The following is a 25,915-nucleotide window of genomic DNA, read 5'->3' as shown; positions in this document are numbered from 1 at the left end:
CCTGATTTTCAGAAGGACTTCTATTAAACTATCAGTTTCTAGGTGTTTATAGAGTTTTTTTTTTTTTAATTTTTTTGAGACGGAGTCTTGCTCTATCGCCCTTTGCAGTGCAGTGGCGTGATCTTGGCTGACTGTAACCTCCACCTCCTGGGTTCAGATGATTCTCCTGCCTCAGCCTCCCAAGTAGCTGGCATTACAGGCATGCGCTACCACCCCTGGCTAATTTTTGTATTTTTAGTAGAGATGTGGTTTCACCATATCGGCCAGGGTGGTCTCGAACTCCCGACCTCGGGTGATCTGCCCGCCTCAGCCTCCCAAAGTGCTGGGATTATAGGCGTGAGCATCCTGAGTAGGTGGGACTACAGACGTGCACTACCACGGCCGGCTAATTCTTGTATTTTTAGTAGAGACAGGTTTTACCATGTTGGCCAGGCTGGTCTCAAACTCCTGACATGATCTGTCTGCCTCATTCTCCCAAAGTCCTGGGATAACAGGTGTCAGCTACTGGGCCTGGCCTCCAGTTATTACTTTTTTTGAGATGGAATCTCGCTCTTTCGCCCAGGCTGGAGTGCAGTGGCTTGATCTGTGCTCACTGCAACCTCTGCTTCCTGGGTTCAAGTGATTTTCCTGCCTTAGCCTCCCAAGTAGCTGGGATTACAGGTGTAGGCCACCATGCCCTGCTAATTTTTTTTGTATTTTAGTAGAGATGGGGTTTCACCATGTTGGTCAGGCTGGTCTTCAACTCCTGACCTCGTGATCTGCTTGCCTTGGCCTCCGAAAGTGCTGGGATTATAGGTGTGAGCCACTGTGCCTGGCATCCCAGTTACTTCTTTTTGGCAATGCAACAATGGCCTAACACATTGATGTTGTTTATCTTGTCAGAAAATCAACGTTTGTTTCAGTGATGTTTTGTTATTCTTTTTTTTGTTGTTTGGGTTGGAGTCTCACTCTGTTGCCCAGGCTGGAGTGCAGTGGCACCATCTCAGCTCACTGCAACCTCCACCTCCCGGGTTCAAGCAGTTCTCTGCCTCAGCCTCCTGAATAGCTGAGGTTACAGGTGCCCACCACCATGCCCAGCTAATTTTTGTATTTTTAGTAGAGACTGGGTCTCACCATGTTGGCCAGGCTGGTTTTGAACTCCTGACCTTGTGATCCACCCGCCTCGGCCTCCCAAAGTGCTGGGATTACAGGTGTGAGTCACCGCGCCCGGCGTTATTATTCTTTTTTTAGTGTCAATGTCATTTGTAGTTCTGCTCTGATTTTTTTTATTTCCTCTAATAATTTTTGGTTTGCTTTATTCTTTGCCTAGTTCCTTGAGGTACATCATTAGGTTGTTTATTTGATGTATTTCTACTTTTTATGTAGGTGTTTATTGTTGTAAATGTCCTTCTTAGTACTGTTTTCTTTGTTTTCCGTAGGTTCTGAGATGTTTTGTTTCCATTTTCTTTTGTTTCAAGAAATTAAAAAAAAATTTTTTTTATTGACCCTTTGGTCATTTGGAAGCCTGTTGTTTTATTTTCATGTATTTGTACAATTTCCAAGGTTCCTCTTGTTATTGATTTTTTAATTTTTTTTGAGACAGGGTTTCACTCGGTCACCCAGGCTGGAGTGCAGTGGCACATTCTTAACTCACTGCGACCTTCGCCTCCCAGACTCAAGTGATCCTCCCACCTCAGCCCCTTAAGTAGCTGGTACTACAGGTGTGTGCCACCATGCCTGGCTAATTTTTGTATTTTTTTGTAGAGACAGGTGTTCACAGTGTTGCCCAGGCTAGTCTTGAACTCCTTAGCTCAAGCAATCTGCTCACCTCTACCTCGAAAAGTGCTGGGATTACAGGCGTGAACCACTGCGCCTGGCCTGATTTTGGTTTTATTTTGTTGTGGTTAAAAAAGATACTTGAGGGCTGCGTGAGGTGGCTCATGCCTGTAATCCCAGCACTTTGGGAGGCCGAGCTGGGTGGATCACGAGGTCAGGAGTTCGAGACCAGCCTGGCCAACATGATGAAACCCTGTCTGTACTAAAAATACAAAAATTAGCTGGGCGTGGTGGCTCATGCCTGTAATTCCAGCTACTTGGGAGGCTGAGGCAAGAGAATCACTTGAACCCAGGACAGGGAGTGAGCCAAGATCATGCACTGGGACTCTACAGTGAGACTCTGTCTCAAAACAAAACAAAAAAAAATCTGTTTTAAACCAGTGCAGCTGGAAACTTGTGCATTAATCATAAGGGGGAAAATTTTGGAGTATGAATAGCTTAATATAAATTTGTTTAGTCGTTCAACTATTACGTACTGAGCATCTACTGTGGATTACACAGTGTTTTGGGCACTGAGATATAGCAATTAGCAAGTCAGTTGAGACCTTTGTTCTCACCGAGCTCACGTTGTTGTGGGAGTATTTGAAGGGATAGATAACAGACAACTAAATAACCAAATAAAATAACTTAGCAGGCATGTAATGAAGATAAACAAAGGTACTTAAGGTAATGGGAAGTGGTGGTGTGCCTGAAAGTTTAGAAGGAGTGTGCCCTTAGACTTCTTTGAGGAGGAGACATTTGAGGAAACTCCAAAGATGAGAAAGAGGCCGTGTAACAATCTATGGGAAGGGTAAGTCAGCCGACAGAACTACAAGAGCAAAGACCTTGTTGTGAACCAAACTTAACCTGTTCAATTAGAAAGAAGGCCTTGGAGTGGAGATTTGAGCTACGCAGTGGCTCAAATGTAGAAACTCAGATTTTTATGGAGGTTTGCTAGTTCATATACCTCTGTTTAAGGGTAACCTAAATGTGAGAATATATTCTTTTCGATTTTTAACCTAGATGAAAACAAAAAGAAAAATCTTATGTTTTTCCGTCAGTAAATATTGAGTGCCTGTTATAGGTGAAGCATTTTTTAGATACTAGAAATATGTTAGATGCTAGAACAAAACAGAAATTCATGCTTTCCTGGAGCTTACATACCAGAGATACTTCATTAGAAGGCAGTGACACTTTTAATCTTATCAAATATTTGAAAGATTAATTGATACAATTAAGAATGCTGAATTCTCAACTCTGGGGGCACGTGGAGGGGTGGTGGATGGTGAGGGCTATGCTTACAGGTGTTTGCTAGAGACCTTAGTGAGAGTGTATAATAGTCCTCGGGTGTGGTGGATAGGAAACCACTTGGGAATCAGTATGATATGCCCTAGACTCTCAAGCCTGTCCAACCTGCGTTATATTGTTGTTGTTTTCTTTTAGACTTTTAGCATCCTGAAGCCGTGGTTTTTAGTTTCTGTCTCTAGTGATAAGTAGAAAAGAGGGATGAGGAAATGGCTTCACTGGACAACCAGAAACAAAATAAGAACCCATGACTGTATTCTCTCCCTTGGACACCCCTGGTTAGAGTATGGTGTTTTTAGAATGCAAGAATGCTACATTTAATGTTTTGGCAATGTAGGAAACTTGGATTAGCCGTTAGAAATAACTTGTATTTCGGAAATTATATTGAAACATTTTGGGAGTAATATTAACCTCCTTACATGACTGGCATTATTTGCTACTGTGGCAATCAGGGATTGGATTCAAATATAGTTAATTGAGGCACTGGATATCTCAGTGGTTTTTGTCCATTACTATTTTGTAGTTTTTCTTCTGTATTTCCTTGTTCACCTCTTTTTAAAATTTTTAAATTAAATTTTTATTATATATCTGTATTTTGAGACAGGGTCTCACTGTTGTTCAGGCTGGAGTACAGTGACGCAGTCATGGCTCACTGTAGCCTTGACCTCCTGGACTCAAGTGATCCTACCACCTCAGTCTCCTGAGTAGCTGATACCACAAGCACATGCCACCACACCTGGCTAATTTTTATTTTTTTGTAGAAACAGGGTCTCGCGATGTTTCCCAGGCTAGTCTCAAACTCTTGGGCACAAGCAGTCCACCTGCCTTGGTCCCTGAAAGTGCTGGCGTTACAGGTGTGAGCCATTGCACTCAGTCTCACCTGTCTCTTTATGCGTGCTAATGGTCTAATGGCTGTCTAACATGTAATTGCTGTGACCCTTTATTTTTGACTGCGTAAGACAGATAGCTTTTTTTTTTAACTTTCTTAAGATAAAATATTTGGCATTAAACATTTAATGTTTGAACTACAAATTTAAAAAAATTAAAAAATACCCAATTGTTAATAGGAGAGGAAAAGTATCCTGAGAAATGAATACTATTTCCAAAGTGTGCTCTTCATTGCAGCAGAGGCAAAGAGTTTCTGTTTCTGTATTTTCAGGGATACGAGCAGCAGTGAAAGTGAACAGAGTTCTGACTCTTCTGATGATGAGTTAATTGGCCCTCCTTTACCCCCTAAAATGGTAGGAAAACCAGTTAATTTTATGGAGGAAGATATCCTCGGTCCTTTACCTCCACCTCTTAATGAAGAAGAAGAAGAAGCAGAGGAAGAAGAAGAGGAAGAGGAGGAAGAGGAAGTAAGTATTTCAGTGGTAATTTAAGAATTCAGTGGAGTAATATCTTTAAAGTACTGTAGAGATCAGTTCTGCTAAACTGTTTTTCATGAGTAAGAGCCAATTTAAAAACTGAGGAAAGGCCGGGCATGATGGCTTAACACCTGTAATCCCAGTTACTTGGAAGGCTGAGGCAGGAGAATCGCTTGAACCTGGGAGGCAGAGGTTGCAATGAGCCAAGATTGTGCCACTGCACTCCAGCCTGTAGACAGCCAGACTCCATCTCCAAAAAACAAACAAAAAACCAAACCGAGGAAAAAGGCCAGTACAGTGGCTCACACCCGTAATCCCAGCACTTTGGGAGGCCGAGGTGGACGGATCGCTTGAGCTCAGGAATTGAAAACCAGCTTGGGCAACATGGCGAAACTCTGTTTCTACAAAAATGCAAAAATTAGACGGGTGTTATGGTGCGCACCTGTGGTCCCAGCTACTCAGGAGGCTGAGGTGGGAGGATAATTTGGGCCCAGGAGACAGAGGTTGCAGTGAGGTCGACAGATGGCACTCCAGCCTGGGCGACAGAGTGAGACCCTGTCTCAAACCGCCCCCCCAACCCCCCGCAAAAAACCTGAGGAAAATGACTGTGGAGTTTATTACTGACAGTCTGTATTGAAAGAACTTCAGGAGGAAGAAAACAACTAAAAAATAATAAATGGAGAGCAGAAAGCAATGTGTTAAAAAGAAATCAATGGATAAAACATTTTGTTAAATCTACGTATGCGGCCGGGTGTGGTGGCTCACACCTGTAATCCCAGCACTTTGGGAAGCTGAGGCAGGAGAATTGCTTGAACCTGGGAGGCGGAGGTTGCAGCGAGCTGAGATTGTGCCATTGCACGCCAGCCTGGGCAACAAGAGCAAAACTCTGTTTCAAAAAAAAAAAAAAATCTACGTATGCATTGTCTGCAAATAATAATGATGATGGGTAAATTTGGGAGGATTTAAGAGCAAACTGGATCTAAAATTATTGTCAACAATGAAGTAGAAGATGGGAGAGTGAAATCAGAGTTCATTACTTTGTAAATGTTATTTGGGAGGAGGCCAGAGATACCGGTTAACCTTAGATTAGTTTAAGCCAAGTATATAAGTTTACAGTTTTAAGAGTAATTGCCCGGCAGGGCATAGTGGCTCACATCTGTAATCCCAGCACTTTGGGAGGCTGAGGTGGGCGGGTCATGAGGTCAAGAGATTGAGACCATCCTGGCCAACATGGTGAAACCCCGTCTCTACTAAAAATACAAAAATTAGCCAGGCGTAATCGTGGCACACGCCTGTAGTCGCAGCTACTCGGGAGGCTGAAGCAGGAGAATCACTTGAACCCGGGAGACAGAGGTTGCAGTGAGCCGAGATGCGCCACTGCTCTCCAGCCTGTGTGACAGATTCGGTGTCAGAAAAAAAAAAAAAAAAAGATATAATCTCCAAAATACTAAAAGGAAAGAATGCTAAAGGAAATGGTCTACATTTGTATTTGACACTTGGGGTAGATAATTTTTTTTTTTTTTTTTTTTTTGAGACGGAGTCTCACTCTGTCACCCAGGCTGGAATGTGGTGGCGCCATCTCCGCTCACTGCAAGCTTCGCCTCCTGGGTTCACACCATTCTTCTGCCTCAGCCTCCCGAGTAGCTGGGACTACAGGCACCTGCCACCACGCCCAGCTAATTTTTTGTATTTTTAGTAGAGATGAGGTTTCACCGTGTTAGCCAGGATGGTCTCGATCTCCTGACCTCGTGATCTGCCCGCCTCGACCTCCCAAAGTGCTGGGACAGGCGTGAGCCACTGTGCCCGGCCGCACTTGGGGTAGATAATTTTTTAACACCTCCCTTCTTTATGTGATGAATTATGTTTAGTAATAATTATGAAATGAAATGAAAAGTAATCAGAAAAGCAACAGCTTTTGTAAATCTGTCAATGACTGTCAAAATCGGTATTCTTTGCGTATTCCTTCTCAGTACATAGTACAGCAAATTTGTCAATTTGCGTCTGTCTGTAGTTGATCAAATAAAGCTTCTAATTTCAATTTTGTACATTTTTCTTTCACATGAAACAACAGATCTATAGTATATATACACACACATGCACATGCATTCATGTGTGTGCATATGTAAAATTAAGAAAATAAACAAGAATAAAATAAGAATAAATTTGGCAGTTTCATTAAAATTTTTGTTTTACAGTAAGTTCCAGAAATTGCAATGTTGATTGTATATTTTTTCTTTTATCAGTTCTAGTGGCTTTTAAATATCTGTAGGTTGAAATATTTTGACTGGGCACTGTGGCGCACGCCTGTAATCCCAGTACTTTGGGAGGCTGAGGAGTGCTGATCACTTGAGGTCAGGAGTTTGAGACTAGCCTGGCCAACATGGTGAAACCTTGACTCTACTAAGAAAATACAAAAATAGGCTGGGCGTAGTGGCTCACGCCTGTAATCCCAGCACTCTGGGAGGCCGAGATGGGCGGATCACGAGGTCAGGAGGTCGAGACCATCCTGGCTAACACGGTGAAAACCCATCTCTACTAAAAATACAAAAAATTAGCCAGGCATGGTGGTGGGCGCCTGTAGTCCCAGCTACTCGGGAGGCTGGGGCAGGAGAATGGCGTGAACCTGGGAGGCGGAGCTTGCAGTGAGCCGAGATGGCGCCACTGCACTCCAGTCTGGGTGACAGAGCGAGACTCCATCTCACACACACAAAAAAAAAAAAAATTAGCCAGGCATGGTGACAGGAGGCTGAGGCAGGGGAATTGCTTGAACCCGCAAGGCCGACTCTGCAGTGAGTCGAGATTGCACCACTGCACTCTAGCCTGGCAACAGAGCAAGACTGTCTCAAAAAAAATTTTTTTTCATGGAAGTGTTTTTACAGAAAATTCATTTTATATTTGGTAAAAACTTCTAAATTTTTTTCTCTGAAAATCAGAGAAAATGGCTAAATGATGTCAAACATTGCCATTAAATGATCCATTGCTTTAGAATGCTTTTGGTGAAAACAATGGAGGTATTCAAACATTTACCATTTTAAATTCTTTTGCCAACCATGTCTTTTGTTTTTTCTTTTGGCATTCATAGAAAACAGCATTGGATTTGCTTAGCATTTTGTTTCTTTGTCTTTCTAATCTTTGTTTATTTTGAATCTAGTATTTAAATGCAGACACGTAGTACAACAGGGATTGGAGATATGAAATTACCCTTGAAATGAGCTTGAATGATTCTGAACCATGAAAAACAGTATGTAGGGACCCGAGTAGGTGAGTGTGTTTGTGCATGTGTGTGGTGCAGATAACTGGGAGTTCTCCAGATTAACTTTGTGTAGAATACAGTGGTTATTTATTTTTATTATTTATTTATTTATTTATTTTTGAGATGGAGTCTCACTCTGTTGCCCAGGCTGGAGTGCAGTGGCGTGATCTCAGCTCACTGCAACCTCCGTCTCCTGGGTTCAAGTGATTCTCCTGCCTCAGCTTCCTTAGTAGCTGGGATTACAGGCATCTGCCACCACGCCTGGCTAATTTTTTGTATTTTTAGTAGTGATGGGGTTTCACCATGTTGACCCAGCTGGTCTTGCATTCCTAACCTCAGGTGATCCACCTGCCTCAGCCTCCCAAAGTGCTGGGATTACAGGTGTGAGCCACTGCACCTGGCCAGAATACAGTGTTTATTAAAAGATAAGTAATACAAATATGTTAATTGAAGTTCACATATATGTTATTAAAACTTGATAGGAACCATAGCAAAAAGAACATGAAGTAGTGTCTAAACTAACATTGTTTATAATTGCCATCACCAGGTGATAATAAAAAGCAGGCTTATCTTTGCTTGATTTTATCATTGTTTTTAAGTTCTCTACAGAAAAGTGTACTCTCTTATTGTCTACGTTACTTCCACTGATCTGATAGAATTAGTGTCTTTATAATAAAGAGTCACCAGAAAGCGTGCACTAACTCCTCTCCTCTCCCATGGGAAAGGAAGAATGGCTTTTTGAGGACATAGCAGAAAGTGGTCGTCTACAAGCCAGGAAGAGAGGTCTCACCAGAAACCACATTTGTCCATACTTTGATTGTGGACCTCTAGCCTCCAGACCTGTCAGCAAATACATCTCTATTGTTTTAAGTCACCCAGTCTGTGGTATTTTGTTTACGGTTGTGTGAGCTAATACAGGTTTGCAAGGCTGACTAATGGCTGATAAACAGAAGGGAAGAAAGAAGCATATTGCAAGCCAGAAAAAAATTGCTATAGCGAAGGCCCAAATGTGTATAAGTACAGCTATGGTCATGAAATTGTACCTCACCCAGGCCAAATTTTTTATTTTTAAAATTTTTGTAGAGGTGGGGGTCTCACCATCTTGGCCATGCTGGTCTCACCTGGGCTCAAGCCATCCTGCCAACTTGACTTTCCAAAGTGTTGGTATTACAGACATGAGTCATTGTGCCTGGCCAAGATTATATTTTTAAGGATTTTTTTTAATTGACAGATTATTTTTAATTGACATAATTGTACATATTTCCGGGGTAGAGTGTGATCCTCCACACCTGTATACAGAGTGTAATGATCAAATCAGGGTGATTAGCATATCCATTGCCTAAAACATTGATCATCTCTTTGTGTTGGCAATATTCAAAATTCTCACTTCTAGCTCTTTGAAAATATGGAGTAAATAGTTGTTAACTATAGTTACTTTACAATGCTATAGAACATTAGAACTTATTCTTTCTGTCTAGCTGTAATTTTGTATCTGTTAACCAAACTCTCTTTATACCCCTCTTTTTCCTACCCTTTTCACCCTTTCGTTTCTGTTTCTACTATTCTCTCCGCTTTTATGAGATCAGTTTATTTAGCTTCATCTGAATGAGAACATGTGGTATTTATCTTTCTGTGCCTGGCTTATTTCACTTAACACAATGTCCTGTAAACTGATGTTTGTTACTGCATGTGACATGATTTTATACTTTCTAAATTTAGCCAGATAGTATTTGTGTGTGTGTGTGTGTGTGTGTGTGTGTGTGTGTGTGTGTGTGTATGTGTGTATTAAATTTTTAAATCCATTCATCTATTGATGGACACGTAGGTTGATTCCATATCTTGGTCATTGTGAATAGTGCTGCAGTGAAAAGGGGAGTGCAGGTATCAAAATGTGAATTTCCTTTCCTTTGGATATATACTCATTAGTGGGATTGCTGGATTATGACAGTTTTAGTTTCTAAAAAATTGATAAATAATATGTATATTTTTGGGTTATATATGACAATTTGATAAATTCGTAAAATGTGTACAGATTAAAACAGGGTAATTGGGATATCCAGGATATCCATCACCTTAAATATTTGTCTCTTCCTTATGCTAGGAACATTCAAATTATTCTCTTCTAGCTGTTTTAAAATATACAATAAGATTATTGTTAACTGTGGTCACCCTACTGATGTTTTGAATACTAGGTCTTATTCTCTCTATCTGACCATATATTGGTACCTGTTAATCAGCCTCTCTTCATCTTTCCCAGCCCCCGAACCTTCCCAGCCTCTAGTAGTCACTAATCTCTCTTTATGAGATCCACTTTTGTAGCTTCTACAGGTAAGAGCATGTAAAATCCATCCTTCCTTCCTTCCTTCCCTCTTTCCCTCCTTCCCTCCCTCCCTCCGTTTTTTTTTTTTTTTTTTTTTTGAGTCAAAGTCTTGCTCTGCCACCCAGCCTGGAGTGCACTGGCACGATCTTGACTCACTCCAATGTCTGCCTCCTGGCCTCAAGCCATTCTCATGCGTCAGCCTCCTGAGTAGCTGGGATTACAGGTGTGCACCACCACGCCTGGCTAATTTTTTGTATTTTTAGTAGAGATGGGGTTTCGCTATGTTGGCCAGGCTGGTCTTGAACTCCTGGCCTCAAGTGATCTGCCTGCTTCTGCCTCCCAAAGTGCTGGGATTACAGGCATGAGCCACTGTGCCCGGTCCCCAATCTATCTTTCTAACCACTCATGAATTATGTTCATATGTAAACTCCAACCATATTGTAAATTCAACACATCTAAGATAAAACTTAGGCTTTTATTTTGTCACACTTGAACTTTTGCTGTAGCCACTTAGCTGGTCTCTTTGCCTCAAGGATCTTCTGTTTTAATCCCCTTTCCCCACTGCAGCAAGATTAAACTATCTGTAACACAAGTCACATTGCAACTAATAGTACTAATTCCCTGAATGAGGGAAAACACCACCACAGCAGGGCAGGACTCCACCTGGTGATTTCTGAATCCAATTTGAGTTTTTTATTGTTCATAATCACTGTGGCATTTTTGACAGTATATTTAATAGGAAAGCAACCAATTTCACATAGTGGAGTGGCTAGATATTTTAGCAAATATTGTTGAAATTAATGGGGTAATATTTTAAAAAAGAACCTTTCTTTAACCTAGTGTTAACTTTTTTAAAAAAATTAATTTTTTTTTTTTAAAGATGGGGTCTTGTTTCAAACAGGCTGGAGTGCAGTGAATTTTTTTGACTCTCATTCAAGTGGTGTAATCATAGCTCACTGCAGCTTCAGCCTCTTGGGCTCAAGTGATCCTCTTGCCTCAGCCTCCTGAGTAACTAGGACTACAGGTGCATACAACCACATCTGGCTACTTCTTATATTTTTTGTAGAGTGGGGTCTTGCTCTCTTGTCTGTGTGGCCTTGAACTCTTGGCCTCAAGTGATCCTTCCACTTCAGCCTCCCAAAGTGTTGGGATTACAGATGTGAACCTCTGCACCCAGCTAACCTAGTGTTTCTTAATCTGAATGTAAGAATCAGCTTTGGTGCAATTAAAAAGTATGCATGCTTAGGTCCTGTACTCTGGAGATTGATTCAGTATAACTGTAGTGGAACTTGCCTTAACTCCTGCAATTTGTATTATTTATAATAAAAGGCTCCACAGGTAATTCTAATGGATTTCTTCACAGTCTAGTTGTGCTGTTTACTTAATCACAGTTGGGGTCATAGGGTAACTTAGGGTACCTCTGCAGATTATGATCTGTATCATGTCTCATGGATACCTAAGGATATGGGATATTGCTTATAAAATATCTTATTAAAAAAAGGGAATGAAATTATTGCTTTTTTTATGATAGTGAAGCCACTTTAAAGGTTTCATATACCCTTTCATATAGCTCAGAGTTAATATATTTTGATCAGTATTTTATGAAAAAATATTTTTTTCTATAATATGTGCATGTTAATGTCTCTGAAGCATTAGTGTTTAATTTCTTTTGAAGATGGCATGGCAGAGGCCATAAGCTCCTGGTTTTTTGAATCTCGTTCATTTTTATATCCTTGTAGTGCCTGAATTAACTACACCTGTTAAATCATAATCATATTCTCAGAAGGGCCATGAACATGTAGATATTCTGGAAACTGAGCCTGTAGCTCTGACAGTTTTTTTTTTAAATCAAATTTAATTAATTTATTTTTCAATCCTGTTCCTTCTGTAAGTTATTGCTTTTATTATTGAAACTTTATTATTTAGTATCAGGAGCCTTGAAAATGTTCATTTCCTTTACACTCAATAGCCTTTTAAGGATTCTATCCAGAGGAAGTAATGAAAGATTTGGACAAAGCTTTATGCACAAAAATAATTATCACATTAGTAGTTATAATTGTGGTTTTCTGAATGTTTTGGGATTACTGCTGGGGGTGTGGTATGGTGAGATGGGGTCCCTCCTATCAGTTTTTGGCCAGGTCAGCTCTATTTTTATGTTAGGCTTCCTCAGAGCTTTCTCTTGATGAAAGAGTTCCAAGTCTGAAAATGTTTGAAAATACCAACGTATGTAAAATATTAGAATAATTAGGAAGAATATAAATACCTAGTAATAGGGAGAAGGAGAAGTAAATTGTGTTGTGGTCATGTAGAATGTTATGAAGTCACTAAACATGTTTAATAAGGGTTTTTAGTAGCACTAGGAAAGGATGTAAAACTGAATAGACAGTATGATTTTAGTAATTTAAACAATAGATATGTGTGGAACAAAGTACTCCCATTGCTTGCTTCTAGATTGTGGGAATGAGGATAATATATATTTTTTTGCCTTATACTTTTTTTTTTTTTTGAGACAGACCCTCACTCTTGTTGCCCAGGCTGGAGTGCAATGGCGCGATTTTGGCTCACTGCAACCTCCGCCTCCCAGGTTCAAGCGATTGTCCTGCCTCAGCCTCCTGAGTAGCTGGGATTACAGGTGTGAGCCGCTGTGCCTGGCCCTGACTCATACTTTTTTATATGTTTCCAGTTTCCACATTGACCATAGCTGTGCCCATAATCAGAAACAATTATTGGTGCTATAAACAGTTAATTGTCCCTCATTATAAAGCAATTATGACCTCAATTCAAAAATCTAGAACAGATTAAAAAGACCCAAAGGAAACAATATTGAACATGAATATAGAATAAGTCTTAAGTACTAGTAAATAAGCTTATTTTTATTTTACCTCGTCTCAAAAAGGATTTAATGGACTGGTCGCAGTTGCTCACGCCTGTAATCTCAGCACTTTAGGAGCTTCAGGCAAGAGGATCACTTGAGCCCGGGAGTTCGAGACCATCCTTGCCAATGTAGTGAGACCCCCATCTCCACAAAAAATAAAAAAGCCAAGTGTGGTGGTGTGCACCTGTAATTCCAGCTACTCAGGAGAATGAGGTGGGAGGATCACTTGAGCCTGGGAAGTCAAAGTTGGAGTGAGCCATGGTTGCACCACTGTACTCCAGCCTGAGTGACAGAGTGAGACTCTGTCTCAAAAACAAAAAAGGATTTAATGAAGTGAAATGCATAGATTAGGAAGAAAGAAGGGAAACTGGAAAACTAAGGAAAACAAATTAAGTTAATTAATATAAAACATGAGAGACAGAGTCTTAAATATTAGGCTATGGGTAGGCCAAAAAACCTAGTTGCCATCATTCCTCTCTTTCCCTCATACCTCACATCCAATCTCCAATCCATTAAGTCTTACTAGCTCTGTCTTGAAGGCATATTACCAGATCTCTCCAATTCTCTGTCTCCATTACTACCACTTTAGTCTAATCCTATATGACTTCAGTGTTAGTAGCCACTAAAGTCTCCCAGCTTCCATTCCATTCTTGACTACTATAGTAGAAAAAGGAGCAAAATATAGATACAGGGATGCAATATAGAATCGTGATTAAGAGAGTGAGTTCTGGAGCCAGATAGGGCTCCTTCACTTTAAAGCTGTGTGATTTTGGGCACATTATTTAACCTCTTTGTGTCTGTCTTTCCTCCTCTATAAAATGGGACTGATAAAATTCTCCACTCAGATTATGTGGATGGATTAAATGAGTGAATGAATGTATAAAGAACCCTTAGAATAGTATCTAGTATTTAAAGTGTTCAGTGTTAGCTATTATCATTAAGGTCATTTATTTCAGTAGGATAGCAAAAGAGGAATTGAAAAACAAATTTAACATGATATCTAATAAAAAACTTAAACTAAAAGGAAACTTTCATATCATTTGAAGGAATTCACTCATGCATCATACCAACAGTCAGTGTTGTACATAATTAAGGAGCAACAGAGGTAACAATCATATTATTATTTAATATTATCCTAGACATTTTTGCCAGTTAAACTAAAATGATCAAGACTGCATTATAAGGAAGAGGTGGGAATATTGGTGTAGTTTATATGACTCTACCTGAAACAAAAGGAACTAACCAAAACTGTTAGATTCATTTAATAATGTTCAGTTTAAAGTGTTAAATGTGAAAGATAACTTTTTCACAATAGGAATAACAACAAATAATTAGGTGTAGTCCAGGAGTTTGAGATTGCAGTGAGCCAGCCATGATCTTGCCACTGTACTCCAGCCTGGGGACAGAGTGAGACTGTCTCAAAAGTAATAAAGTTAGGGAGAGATGGGCCTGAATATAAAGAATAGTATAAAGCTTTTCAAGACATAACATTTAAGTAAGTCAGGCCGGTGTAGTGCTTACACCTGTAATCCCAGCACTTGGGGAGGTCAAGGGGGGCTGGATCACCTGAGCTCAGGAGTTCAAGAACAGCCTGATCAACATGGCGAAACCCCATCTTTACCAAAAATACAAAAAATAATTAGCCGGGTGTAGTGGTGAGCACCTGTGGTCCCAGTTACTCAGGAGGCTAAGGCAGGAGGATCACCTGAGCCTGGGAGGCAGAGGTTGCAATGAGCTAAAAATCGTACCACTGTACTCCAGGCTGGGTGACAGTGAGATTCCATCTTAAAAAAAATTGAAATAAGTCAGAACCACTAAATAATTGGTAAATATTTCTCAAATTTTTCCCACAGAGGTTCAATAATTAGTCCAATTTATTTATTTGCCTACTTTAGCTATTAAGTGACAGAGTTGTTATGCACACGTAGGCTATCTGTGCTTTTTTTTTTTCCTTTTACGCTTTTTGTCTGTTTTTGTAGAAATGGGGTCTCGCCATGTTGCCTAGGCTGGTTTCAAACTTCTGGCCTTACGAGATCCTCCTGCCTTGGCCTCCCCAAGTGCTAAGATTAAAGGTGTGAGCCACAGGCAGGTGAGCCACCGTGCCTAGCCTAACCATGCTTTTACAGTATGATGCTGCCTCCCATACTTAGAAGCCTGTGGAATTGAGTGTGGAGCCTGTTTTAAGTGTATATTAGTTAGTGTATTATTAATTTGGCTGCCAGTGACAGAAAATGCAAAACAACAGTGGCTTAAACAAGATAGAAGTCTTTTCTCTCCCTCACATTAATGAATAAGGAGTTAAATGGAATAGAACTAGTTTGCAGGTCCAGGATATCTCAGATCTCGTCTGCGTCTGTCTTTTTTTCTGCCATCTTTAGTATAGAGGCTTCAAGTTAGATGCTGTAGCTGTAGCCATTAATTTTGCATTTTTGTCAGTAAGAAGGTAGAGGGACAAGGTCAAGCGCAGTGGCTCATGCCTGTAATCCCAGCACTTTGGAAGCCTGAGGTGGGTGGATCACCTAAGGTCAGGAGTTTGAGACCAGCCTGGCCAACATAGTGAAACCCCATCTCTACTAAAAATATTAAAAAATTAGCCAGGTGTCGTGGCACACGCCTGTAATCCCAGCTACTCAGGAGACTGAGGCAGGAGAATCACTTGAACCTGGGAGGTGGAGGTTCCAGTGAACTGAGATCGCACCACTGCACTCCAGCTTGGGAGACAGAGCGAGACACTTGGCTCAAAAAATTGAAAAAAGAAGGTAGAGGGATAAGGATAAAGAAGCCTCCTCATTTTGAACTTTGTATCTTTGTTTAACTTGAGAAGTGTAATAGTTTCTCTTTTTTGGAGGCCAGGAGTCTACCTAAAATTTAATGCTTCCAATACAAAGAATGGATGATAAGGGGCAACTAGCAACTAAGCAGTGAGTATCTATATTCAATATTTGTTGCTTTCAGTTATAGCAATGACAAGTTATTTATTTACTTTGGATTTTTTTTGGGTCTTTTTAGCCATTGTGAATAGTTCTTTAATATTATGTGTGTGTGTTTGTGTGTGTGTGTGTGTATTATATATAATATATATAGCATGTGTGCTTATTTGATTTTATTTCATACTTGTGAACATTAGCTACCTTTCTCCAAAGGAATAAAAAGTGTAAAGTTTATTGGTACTAATGCAATCTTTAAACTCTTAAGATTTGGTCAGAGTATTAACATGCATGAATTTCATTTTTATTTTTTTTTAGATGGAGTTTCATCTTGTTGCCCAGGCTGGAGTGCAATGGTGTGATCTTGGCTCACTGCAACCTCCGCCTCCTGGGTTCAAGTGATTCTCCTGCCTGAGCCTCCCGAGTAGCTGGGATTACAGGCACCTGCCACCATGCCCAGCTAATTTTTGTATTTTTAGTAGAGATGGGGTTTCACCATGTTGGTCAGGCTGGTCTCGAACTCCTGACCTCAGGTGATCCACCCGCCTCGGCCTCCTAAAGTGCTGGGATTACAGGCATGAGCCACCATGCCTGGCCGAATTTCATTTGAATTCTTTTGTGTCTGGTTCTGCTGTGTAGTTATTCTACTGTTTCTCTTCGGAAATGAGATGTAATCTTTTTGGTTTATTTTATTAAGGGAAGATTCCAAAAAACTAGCCTCAGCCGAGATTTTTGTCAAGCTTGACTCTGTATCTGTCAGGTTTGTTTATACTGAGGATCACTGAAGCACTCATAAGGGAAATGAAGGTATAGAAACTGCCTTTTTCCTTGCTCCCACTAACAAATGTGAGAAACTGGCCTTACTTTTTTTTTTTTTTGGAGATGGAGTTTTGCTCTTGTTGCCCAGGCTGGAGTGCAGTGGTGCGATCTTGTCCCCCTGCAACCTCTGACTTCTGGGTTCAAGCGATTCTCCCGCCTCAGCTTCCCGAGTAACTGGGATTACAGGTGTGTGCCAGGATGCCCGGCTGATTTTTGTATTTTTAGTAGAGACGGGTTTTCACCATGCTGGCCAGGCTGGTCACGAACTCCTGAACATCAGGTGATCCACCCACCTCGGCCTCCCAAAGTGCTGGGATTACAGGCGTGAGCCACCATGCCTGGCCGAGAAACTGGCTTTTTTTAAGAGAATGTTTTAGTTATTCACTCTTTCCCGTTATTTTTCACAAGTATTATAATTCATTCGTCAGTTAGCAGTGGCTTTATCAGTAATTCAGAATATTTTTTCAAAGACATGTCAAATCTTTCATCACAATAGGCAAATATATAGAAGACCTGATGCATAAATGTTTCAGACTTCACCAATCTCTATTTTGCCCATTCATTTTCTCTGAGAAAGGGGTCCACTAGTGTTTTTTTTTTTTTTTAAGGGATAGGGTTTTGCTATGATGCACAGGCTGGTCTAAAACTCTTGGGCTCAAGCAGTGCTTCTGCCTAAGCCTCCTGAGTAGCTAGGACTACAGGCGAATGTGAGTCCACCCAGCTTGGAGTTTGTTAGTTTTTTTTTTTTTCTTTTTTTTTCTTTTTTAGAGACAAGGTCTTCCCATGTTGCCAAGGCTGGTCTCGAACTCCTGGGCTCAAGAAATCTGCCTGCCATGGCCTCCCAAAGTGCTGGGATTATAGTTGTCAGCCACTGTGCCTGGCCTGAGTCTGCTAGTTTTGACTTGAGTACTGATGAAAACTTTAATGCTACTTTCTCATTCCTCCGGTTTCTGCTTGTTAAAATTCTGTGTACCCTTTAGGGACCATTTGAAATATAATTTCATCTAAGCAACCTCTCCAGATGCTAGCTGCATTTGCTACTTCCCAGGATTGGTTTCTGGCTTCTTGTTGTTAAATCATTATTTGTGTGCTTGTCCTGACTCCCTTACCTTTCTTTTCCAATCATATATTAAGACCTCAAGTACAGGAACTTTTGTATGAAAGGTATGGTAGTTTTTTAAAAGTCCTGTGTCTTCTAATGCAATACCTTATAAATGGTATGTACAGAGTACATATTTGTTAAATGGAATTGAACGTTTTTGGTTTTTATAAATGAAAAGCTTGTGACATTCAAATGTGTTTTTTCTTTATGACACATAGCCCTTAGTTTCTATATGGAAAATGGAAGTAGGTATGGAAGTGTGAACAAAGGAAATGTGAGCATAGAATTGTAAATAAACATCTATTTCCATAAGAACCATTATACATGCCTTGCCCTAACCTTACAATTTAGATACATTATAGGTTAATAATTGTAAGAGCTGCCTCAAGATAGAGATGACTTAGTTAATTAAATTTATAGATTAAAACTTTATTCTCGCTTTATTTTGATAACTTATGAACCTACCTGGCAAATGAATCAGAAAAAGTTGTAGTTTTCTTTCCTTTAAACAGTCACACAATACTTTCTAAAAAGTGTGATTGTTTTTATTAAGGTGTAACTATTTGTTTTTTTGTTTTTTATTTTTATTTTGTGGAAATAAGGTCTTGCTGTGTTGCCCAGGTTGGTCTCGAACTCCTGGCCTCAAGCAGCTTTCCTGTCTCGGCCTCCCAAAGTGCTGGATAACAGGTGTGAGCCACCATACCTTGCTTTTAAGGTGTTATTTAATATAATAATGTGCACAGATCTTAAAGGTTCAGTTTGGTGAGTTTTGACAGTTGTATATATTATGTGTAACCACCATCCCAAATAAGGTACAGAACATTTCTGTCATCTCTATAGTTCCTTGTGCCCCTCCTAGTTACAATACTGTTTAAAAATGATTTTTTTTTTTCTTGGCCAGATGCAGTGGCTCACACCTGTAATTCCAGCACTTTGGGAGGCCAGGGCGGGTGGATCAGTTGAGGTCATGAGTTCAAGACCAACATGGCCAACATGGCCAAACCCCGTCTCTACTAAAAATACAAAAATTATCCGGGTGTGTTGGCACGCACCTGTAATTCCAGCTACTCGGGAGGCTGAGACATGAGAATCGCTTGAACCTGGGAGGTGGAGGTTGTAGTGAGCTGATATCATGCCACCGTACTCCTGCCTGGGCTACAGAATGAGACTCCGTCTTGATTTGAAAAAAACAAAAAAGATTTTTTGATAGCTCTAAAATTGGAAGCAAAATTACCAGAGTACTTACTAGTAGGTACGTTATAAACCACACTGTCCCAACTGTGATTAATTTTTTTGTTTCTTATATGTATTTTACTTCAGTTACTAGTTAGTAGTTGGATTTAGTTTTACTGCTAAAGGCACTATATTTAAAATATTAATTATATTATAATTTCTTTTTGATAAACTTTTTTTTACTTATTTTATTCCATTTTGTTTATCTATAATGGTAATAAAATTGTTCTTTCCAGTAGAATTTGAAGGATTATGATTATTTTTCTTAGAACTAAGTAAAAAAAAAATTCAAGTGGGAAGTATCAGAGAAAACAGGTGAAAAATCATCTTTTGGCTGGATGCTATGGCACATGTCTGTAATCCCAGCACTTTGGGAGGCTGAGGCAGGCGGATCTGAGGTCAGGAGTTCGAGACCAGCCTGGCCAACATGGTGAAACTCTTTCTCTACTAAAAATACAAAAATTGTCTGGGCGTGGTGGAGCATGCCTATAATCCCAGCTACTCGGGAAGCTGAGGCAGGAGAATTGCTTGAACCCGGGAGGTGGAGGTTGCAGTGAGCCGAGATCTTGCCCTTGCACTCCAGCCTGGGTGACAAGAGTGAGACTCCATCTCAAAGCAAAACAAAACAAAACATCTTTTAACCATTTCTATTACTTGTTCATGATTCTGATTTTTTTTTTTTTTTTTAGGGATGAAGGAGGTTCTAACTCATAATTAAATGGAAACTTTAGGATTACTGAGGATTTTCATTATCTTTGCTATCCTGTTTCCCATTACTACAGAAAATAGAAAGTTGGATTTTTATGACTGTAACTAAGGGCTGGATGTAACAGCAGCTTTCTAGTTGTGAGCACCTGTTCTCCATGAACTCTGTCTGACTCCCTGGCTGGCACGTTCTGTGGTGGGGAGTCCAAGTTTGGGCCACCACTGTGTTGCTTTGTCTTCTGGTCTGAGGCATCTCATCCCCTTGGCCTTGATCATTGCCAGCCACCTGTATCAGTCAGTCTCTTTCCCTGATACGTGGGGAGAGGCTGAAGAATTCAAAGCGGGAGAAAACTATCTTCTAGTTCTCAGGAGTTGGTGTAAGAATAAGATGATTCATGTAAACACGCAACATAGGACTCATACTAGGCACTCAGAATTGCTGGGTTTTATCGTTGTTTTCATCATCAATACCAATATTTGATCAATAACCAATTTAAATTTAACTGAAGTTGACTTCAATTGAAGAAAAGTTTTAAAAAATTGGTATGAGAAAACTTAAGTATTTTAACTTCCAAGTAGAATTAATGTCCTTTAAAACAGAGTAATTTAATTACACCTGCAAGGTTATGTCGGCAGAGGATGCTAGAAGCTGTGTTCCAAAACCCAGTGACTATGTTCCTTAGGATTTTGAAACTGCTAATGTGTGAAAATGGGCACTAGGGGGCAATAGAAGCTCTTTGGCAAGCATCCAGTTTTTCCCTTTGCCTGTCTATAGTGGAAGGAAAAAAAAGAATCTTTTATAAATAATGTCTTCTACAGACTGGAACAAGTGAGTTTGAGATTGAGATTAGTGTTGGAATAATTACTTTTTATTCTCTGAAGAAGAATGCAGAAAAATTCTCTCAAATATATTTAAAATTTTATCTTGAGCTTTTTAGATAAGTAACAGAGATTCCTGATTGGGTGCCGTGGCTCACACCTGTAATCCCAGCACTTTGGGAGGCTGAGGTGGGCAGATCATGAGGTCAGGAGATGGAGACCATCCTGGCGAATATGGTGAATCCCTGTCTCTACTAAAAATAGAAAAATTACCTGGGCATGGTGGCGTGTGCCTGTGATCCCAGCTACTTGGGAGGCTGAGGCAGGAGAATCATTTTGAACCAGGGAGGCGGAGGTTGCAGTGAGCCGAGATCGCACCACTGCACTCCAGCCTGGCGACAGAGCGAGACTCTGTCTCAAAAAAAAAAAAAAAAAAAAGATGCCTATGTGGGAATTTTAAGGATAGCTTCCTCATACTTTAATATTGAAGTCTATAAAGTTGAATAAGGTTTATTTCTGTGATCATTAGTCTAATCCAAACTTTTGAAAATATATATCAGATCTTGCCGGGCACAGTGGCTCACATCTGTAATCCCAGCACTTTGGGAGGCTAAGGCAGATGGATCACCTGAGGTTGGTAGTTCGAGACCAGCCTGACCAACATGGAGAAACCCTGTCTCTACTAAAAATACAAAATTAGCCAGGCGTGGTAGTGCATGCTTGTAATCCCAGCTATTTGGGAGGCTGAGGCAGGAGAATCACTTGAACTCAGGAGGCGGAGGTTGCGGTGAGCCTTGATTGCGCATTGCACTCCAGCCTGGGCAACAGGAGCAAAACTCTGTCTCAAAAAAAAAAAAAAAAAAAAAAAAAGAAAATATATATCAGATCTTGTCACTTCTCTGCTCCAAACCTCCGGTTTCTTCCTATCACTTCAGGTTCTTTGCCTTGGCCTCTGCAAATCACACTGACTTTATCCCCTTCTACCCCCTGGCTTGCTCACTCCTCTCTAGCCACATTGATCTTTCTGGTTTTCTTTGGAGACCTCTATTCTTATTCCCACATGGAAACTTTCTATTTACTCTTTCTTCCACATGGAATAATACCCAGAACTTCACATGGCTCCCTTATTTTGCTTGGATCTGTGCTCAAGTGTTACCTTCTCTGTCCATCTTATATAGGTCCCCCCTGCTCCCCATCCTACCTCTTTTCCTATCACTGCTTTATGGTACTTATCATTATCTGACATTTTTGTGTATTGGTTTATTGTCTTTCTTCACATAAGAATGTAAGTTCTATGAGGACAGTCTGTTGTTTTTTTTTGTTTTTTTGTTTTTTTGTTTTTTTTTTTTACTGCTGTATCCTCAGTGGCTTGACAGATACCTAGCACATAGTAGGTACTCAAGAAATATTAGTTGAATGAATGGAATGGCCATCCTTGCCTGTGGGCATGGCTACTTTCTTCCTAAACATTTCATTGAATCAAAGTTAGCTTCTGATCTGGTCACAATTATTCTTTTTTTTTTTTTTGAGATAGTTTCCCTGTGTCACCCAGGCTGGAGTACAATGGGGTGATATCAGCTCACTGCAAGCCCCACCTCCCAGGCTCAAGCGATTTTCATGCCTCAGCCCCCTGAGTAACTGAGATTACAGGCATGTGCCACCATGCCTGGCTAATTTTTGTAATTTTAGTAGAGTCAGGGTTTTGCCATCTTGGCCAGGCTGGTCTCAAACTCCTCAAGTGATCTGCCAGCCTTGGCCTCCTAAAGTGCTGGGATTACAGGCGTTAGCCACCGTGCCCAGCCACAGTTACTCTTTAGAAGCTGAGAAGCTAATATTCCACTTACACATTTCTAGGCTAGTCCTCCACAGTTATGTCAAAAGTGTGCAGTCTTTTTAAAGCTCCCTTTCCAGGTAAGCTTTTGTATCCTCTCAAGGGTTGTTTCTGCCTCTGAGCAGTGGTTTTTATTTTGCTCAACAAATATTTTGTGCGTCTGCTATGTGAATGGACACTGCTAGTATGGATCAAAATGAGGATACTTTAAGGAAGATGGACTAAGTTATGCAGATAATCCAAAGCATACTTTAAGTGCAGTGACAAATATGGGGGTACTTTTTATCTGACTTTGATTATAGTCTCTTTACTTACAAGTTTTTGTTTTTTTCTTTTTTTGAGACAGGGTCTTGCTCTGTCACTCAGACTAGAGTGCAGTGGCACGCTCACTACTCAACTGCAGCTTTGATCTTCCAGGCTCAAGCAATCATCCCATCTCAGCCTCCCTAGTAGCTGGAACTACAGTGGGCGCCACCATGCCCGGCTAATTTTTCTGTGTTTTCTAGAGATGGGGTTTCCTCATATTGCCCAGGCTGGTCTCGAACTCCTGGGCTCAGGCGATCTGCCTGTCTCAGCCTCCCAAAGTGCTAGGATTACAAGTATGAGTCACTGCACCCGGCCACCACCCCCACCGACGTTTTTTTTTTTTTTTTTAAGAGACAGCGTATTGCTCTGTTGCCCAGCCTGGAGTGCAGTGGCACAATCATAGCTCACTGTGACCTCAAATTCCTGGGCTTAAGTGATTCTCCTGTCTCAGCCTTCTGAGTAGCACCACCATGCCGAGCTAATTATTTTATTACTTTATTCTTTGTAGAGGTGGAGTCTTGCTATGTTGCCCAAGCTGGTCTTGAGCTCCTTGGCTCAAGTGATCCTCTTGCCTTGGCCTCGCAAAGTCCTGGGATTATAGACATGAACCACTGTGCCCAACACAAGTTATTTTAATGTCCAGGTATTCAGCATTAAACTCTGGTAAACATCTGTCAATTTAGTGTATACATAGCAAATTGCAAAACTTGCAGATTTAAGTAAGTGCGCCATTAAGTAAGTGGAAATGATGTTAAAGAAGTTCTCCACTCCACCCAAAGCATTGGAAAGTGAGGAACTGGTTGAACTAGAGCAGTTAGTTCCTGATTGGAAAAGAGAAAATTGACAAGAATGATACGTGATTTGAATATCATAGGATTTTGAAAAAATTGAAGAAGTTTCTATAAAATAATACTTGATTCATTCTTTGTGGATTCTAACATTTACTATGAGATTTGTTATGACTTAAATTTTGAATTATGAATTTTATTTTATTTTATTTTATTCAGGATTAAATAAACCTTGACCTAAAAATTTTAATTTTATTTTAAGATATTTTAGTGTAATCTTTTTATACCCCCTCTTCAGTGAAAATTTGAATCTCCTGTTTTTTTGAGATGGAGTCTCGCTCTGTCACCCAGGCTGGAGTGCAGTGGCGTGATCTCGGCTCACTGCAAGCTCCGCCTCCCGGGTTCATGCCATTCTCCTGCCTTAGCCTCCTGAGTAGCTGGGACTAGAGGCAACCGCCACCACGCCTGGCTAATTTTTTCTATTTTTTAGTAGAGATGGGGTTTCACCGTGTTAGCCAGGATGGTAATCTCCTTTTCTCCTTTTTAGTTGACTACTTCTCTTATAATCATGAAAAAAGTTGGGATGTTCTCCTTTGTATCATTTTTCATTTCTTATAGCCATATACCTTCTTCTATATTCACAGAACTCTTGTTCAGTTTTCAAAAATCTCTTGGCATATCTAGTACTTTCTAAAAACTTTTTTTCTGTTACCCAAGGATATTTACTATCATCAGTAATTTTTCTTCTTCTTTTTTTTCCTTTTGAAATGGAGTCTCTTTCTCACTCAGGCTGGAGTGCAGTGGTGTGATCTTGGCTCTGCTCACTGCAACCTCCGCCTCCTAGGTTCAAGCAATTCTCCTGCCTCAGCCTCCTGGGTAGCTGGGATTACAGGCACCTGCCAACTCGCCTGGCTAATATTTGTACTTTTGGTAGAGACAGGGTTTCACCATGTTGGCCAGGCTCGTCTCGGACTTCTGGCCTCAAGGGATCTGCCCGCCTTGGCCTCCCAAAGTGCTGGGATTACAGGTGTGAGCCACCATGTTGGGCCCAGTAATTTCTGTGAAGTAATGGAATGCTCATTTTTAAAAATCTTTCACTTTCATTTCTCTTTTCCTATTTTACTTCCTTATGTCTTCCTGTATAAGCCCCCACCTCTTTGCTGTTTAACTCATGTTTCATTTTACGTTAAAGCGTTTCTTTTTTTTGTTGAGACAGAATCTCACTCTGTCTTCCAGGCTGGAGTGCAGTGGCGCAATCTTGGCTCTCTGCAACTTCCGTCCTGGGGTTCAAGCGATTCTCCTGCCTCAGCCTCCTGAGTAGCTGGGTTTATAGGCGCCTGCCACCGTGCCCAGCTAATTTTTGTATTTTTAGTAGAGACGGGGTTTCACCATCTTGGCCAGGCTGGTCTTGAACTCCTGACCTTGTGATCCACCTGCCTTAGCCTCCCAAAGTGCTGGGATTACAGGTGTGAGTCACCGCGCCCAGCTGCTTTTCTTTTTTTAAAAACTGAATTTAGGCTGGGCATGGTGGCTCATGCCTGTAATCACAGCACTTTGGGAGGCCAAGGTGGGTGGATCACCTGAAATCAGAAGTTCGAGACCAGCCAGGCCAACATGGTGAAACTCCATCTCTACTAAAAATACAAAAAATTAACCGGGTGCGGTGGCAGGTGCCTGTAATCCCTGCTACTTGGGAGGCTGAGGCAGGAGAATTGCTTGAACCTGGGAGGTGGAGGTTACAGTGAGCAGCGCCATTGCACTCCAGTCTGGGTGACAGAACAAGACTCTGTCTCAAAAACAAAAACTGAATTTAGTGCAATTATATTTTTCGCTTTGTTTGTTTCTCTCAGTTTACTATTTATTAAATTTATTTTGGGCTACTTTATTTATTGATTACATTTTTTTTTGAGATGGGGTCTCACTGTGTTGCCCAGGCCAGTCTTGAATTCCTGGGGTCAAGTGATCTGCCCCCCTCAGCCTTCCAAAGTGCTGGGATTACAGGCGTGAGCCACCATGCCTGGCCCATATTTTGTTTTCTACCTTAACAGCTAAAGAAAGTATTCTTGGTCGGCCACAGTGGCTCTCATCTCTAATCCCAGTGCTTTGGGAGGCCGAGGTGGGAGGATTACTTGAGGCTGGGAGTTCAAGACCAGCCTGGGCAACACAGACCCAGTCTCTACAAAATAAATTAATAAATAACTAAAAAGAGAAAAAAGTAAGTATTCTTAGAAGCAAGAATCAGGTAATTATTTTGTGACTCCTCTAAATATTAATGAAGACAGCCAGAGGAACAGACGTATCAATTTGCACGTTAGTAGTTGTAACACAGTGTTTGAAAGTAAAATAGTTTCCTTGATCTTTCACCTTTTGTTGACGTGTATACAAGTAGATTTGCCTGTGCCAATCTTGAAAAAGATTTGTTTTTTTCTTTTTTCTTTTTTAGACACAGATTCTTGCTCTGTTGCCCAGGCTAG

At 40.6% G+C, this 25,915-nt stretch overlaps 1 protein-coding gene across 2 annotated transcripts in view; it reads left to right on the top strand.

The window, feature by feature from the left end:
- The window catches only part of WDR70 (WD repeat domain 70), a 364,079-nt gene that overhangs the window by 7,154 nt on the left and 331,010 nt on the right, over positions 1-25,915 (top strand). For both annotated transcript variants that reach the window (XM_031003468.3, XM_031003469.3), the window contains exon 5: positions 4,259-4,454. In XM_031003468.3, coding sequence (XP_030859328.2) covers positions 4,259-4,454 — 196 coding nt within the window. The remainder of the gene's footprint in view (positions 1-4,258; positions 4,455-25,915) is intronic.

This window comes from Gorilla gorilla, chromosome 19, assembly GCF_029281585.2.
Source record: "Gorilla gorilla gorilla isolate KB3781 chromosome 19, NHGRI_mGorGor1-v2.1_pri, whole genome shotgun sequence".
Taxonomy (NCBI): Eukaryota; Metazoa; Chordata; class Mammalia; order Primates; family Hominidae; genus Gorilla; species Gorilla gorilla.
This window is presented reverse-complemented; position numbering and strand designations above follow the sequence as displayed.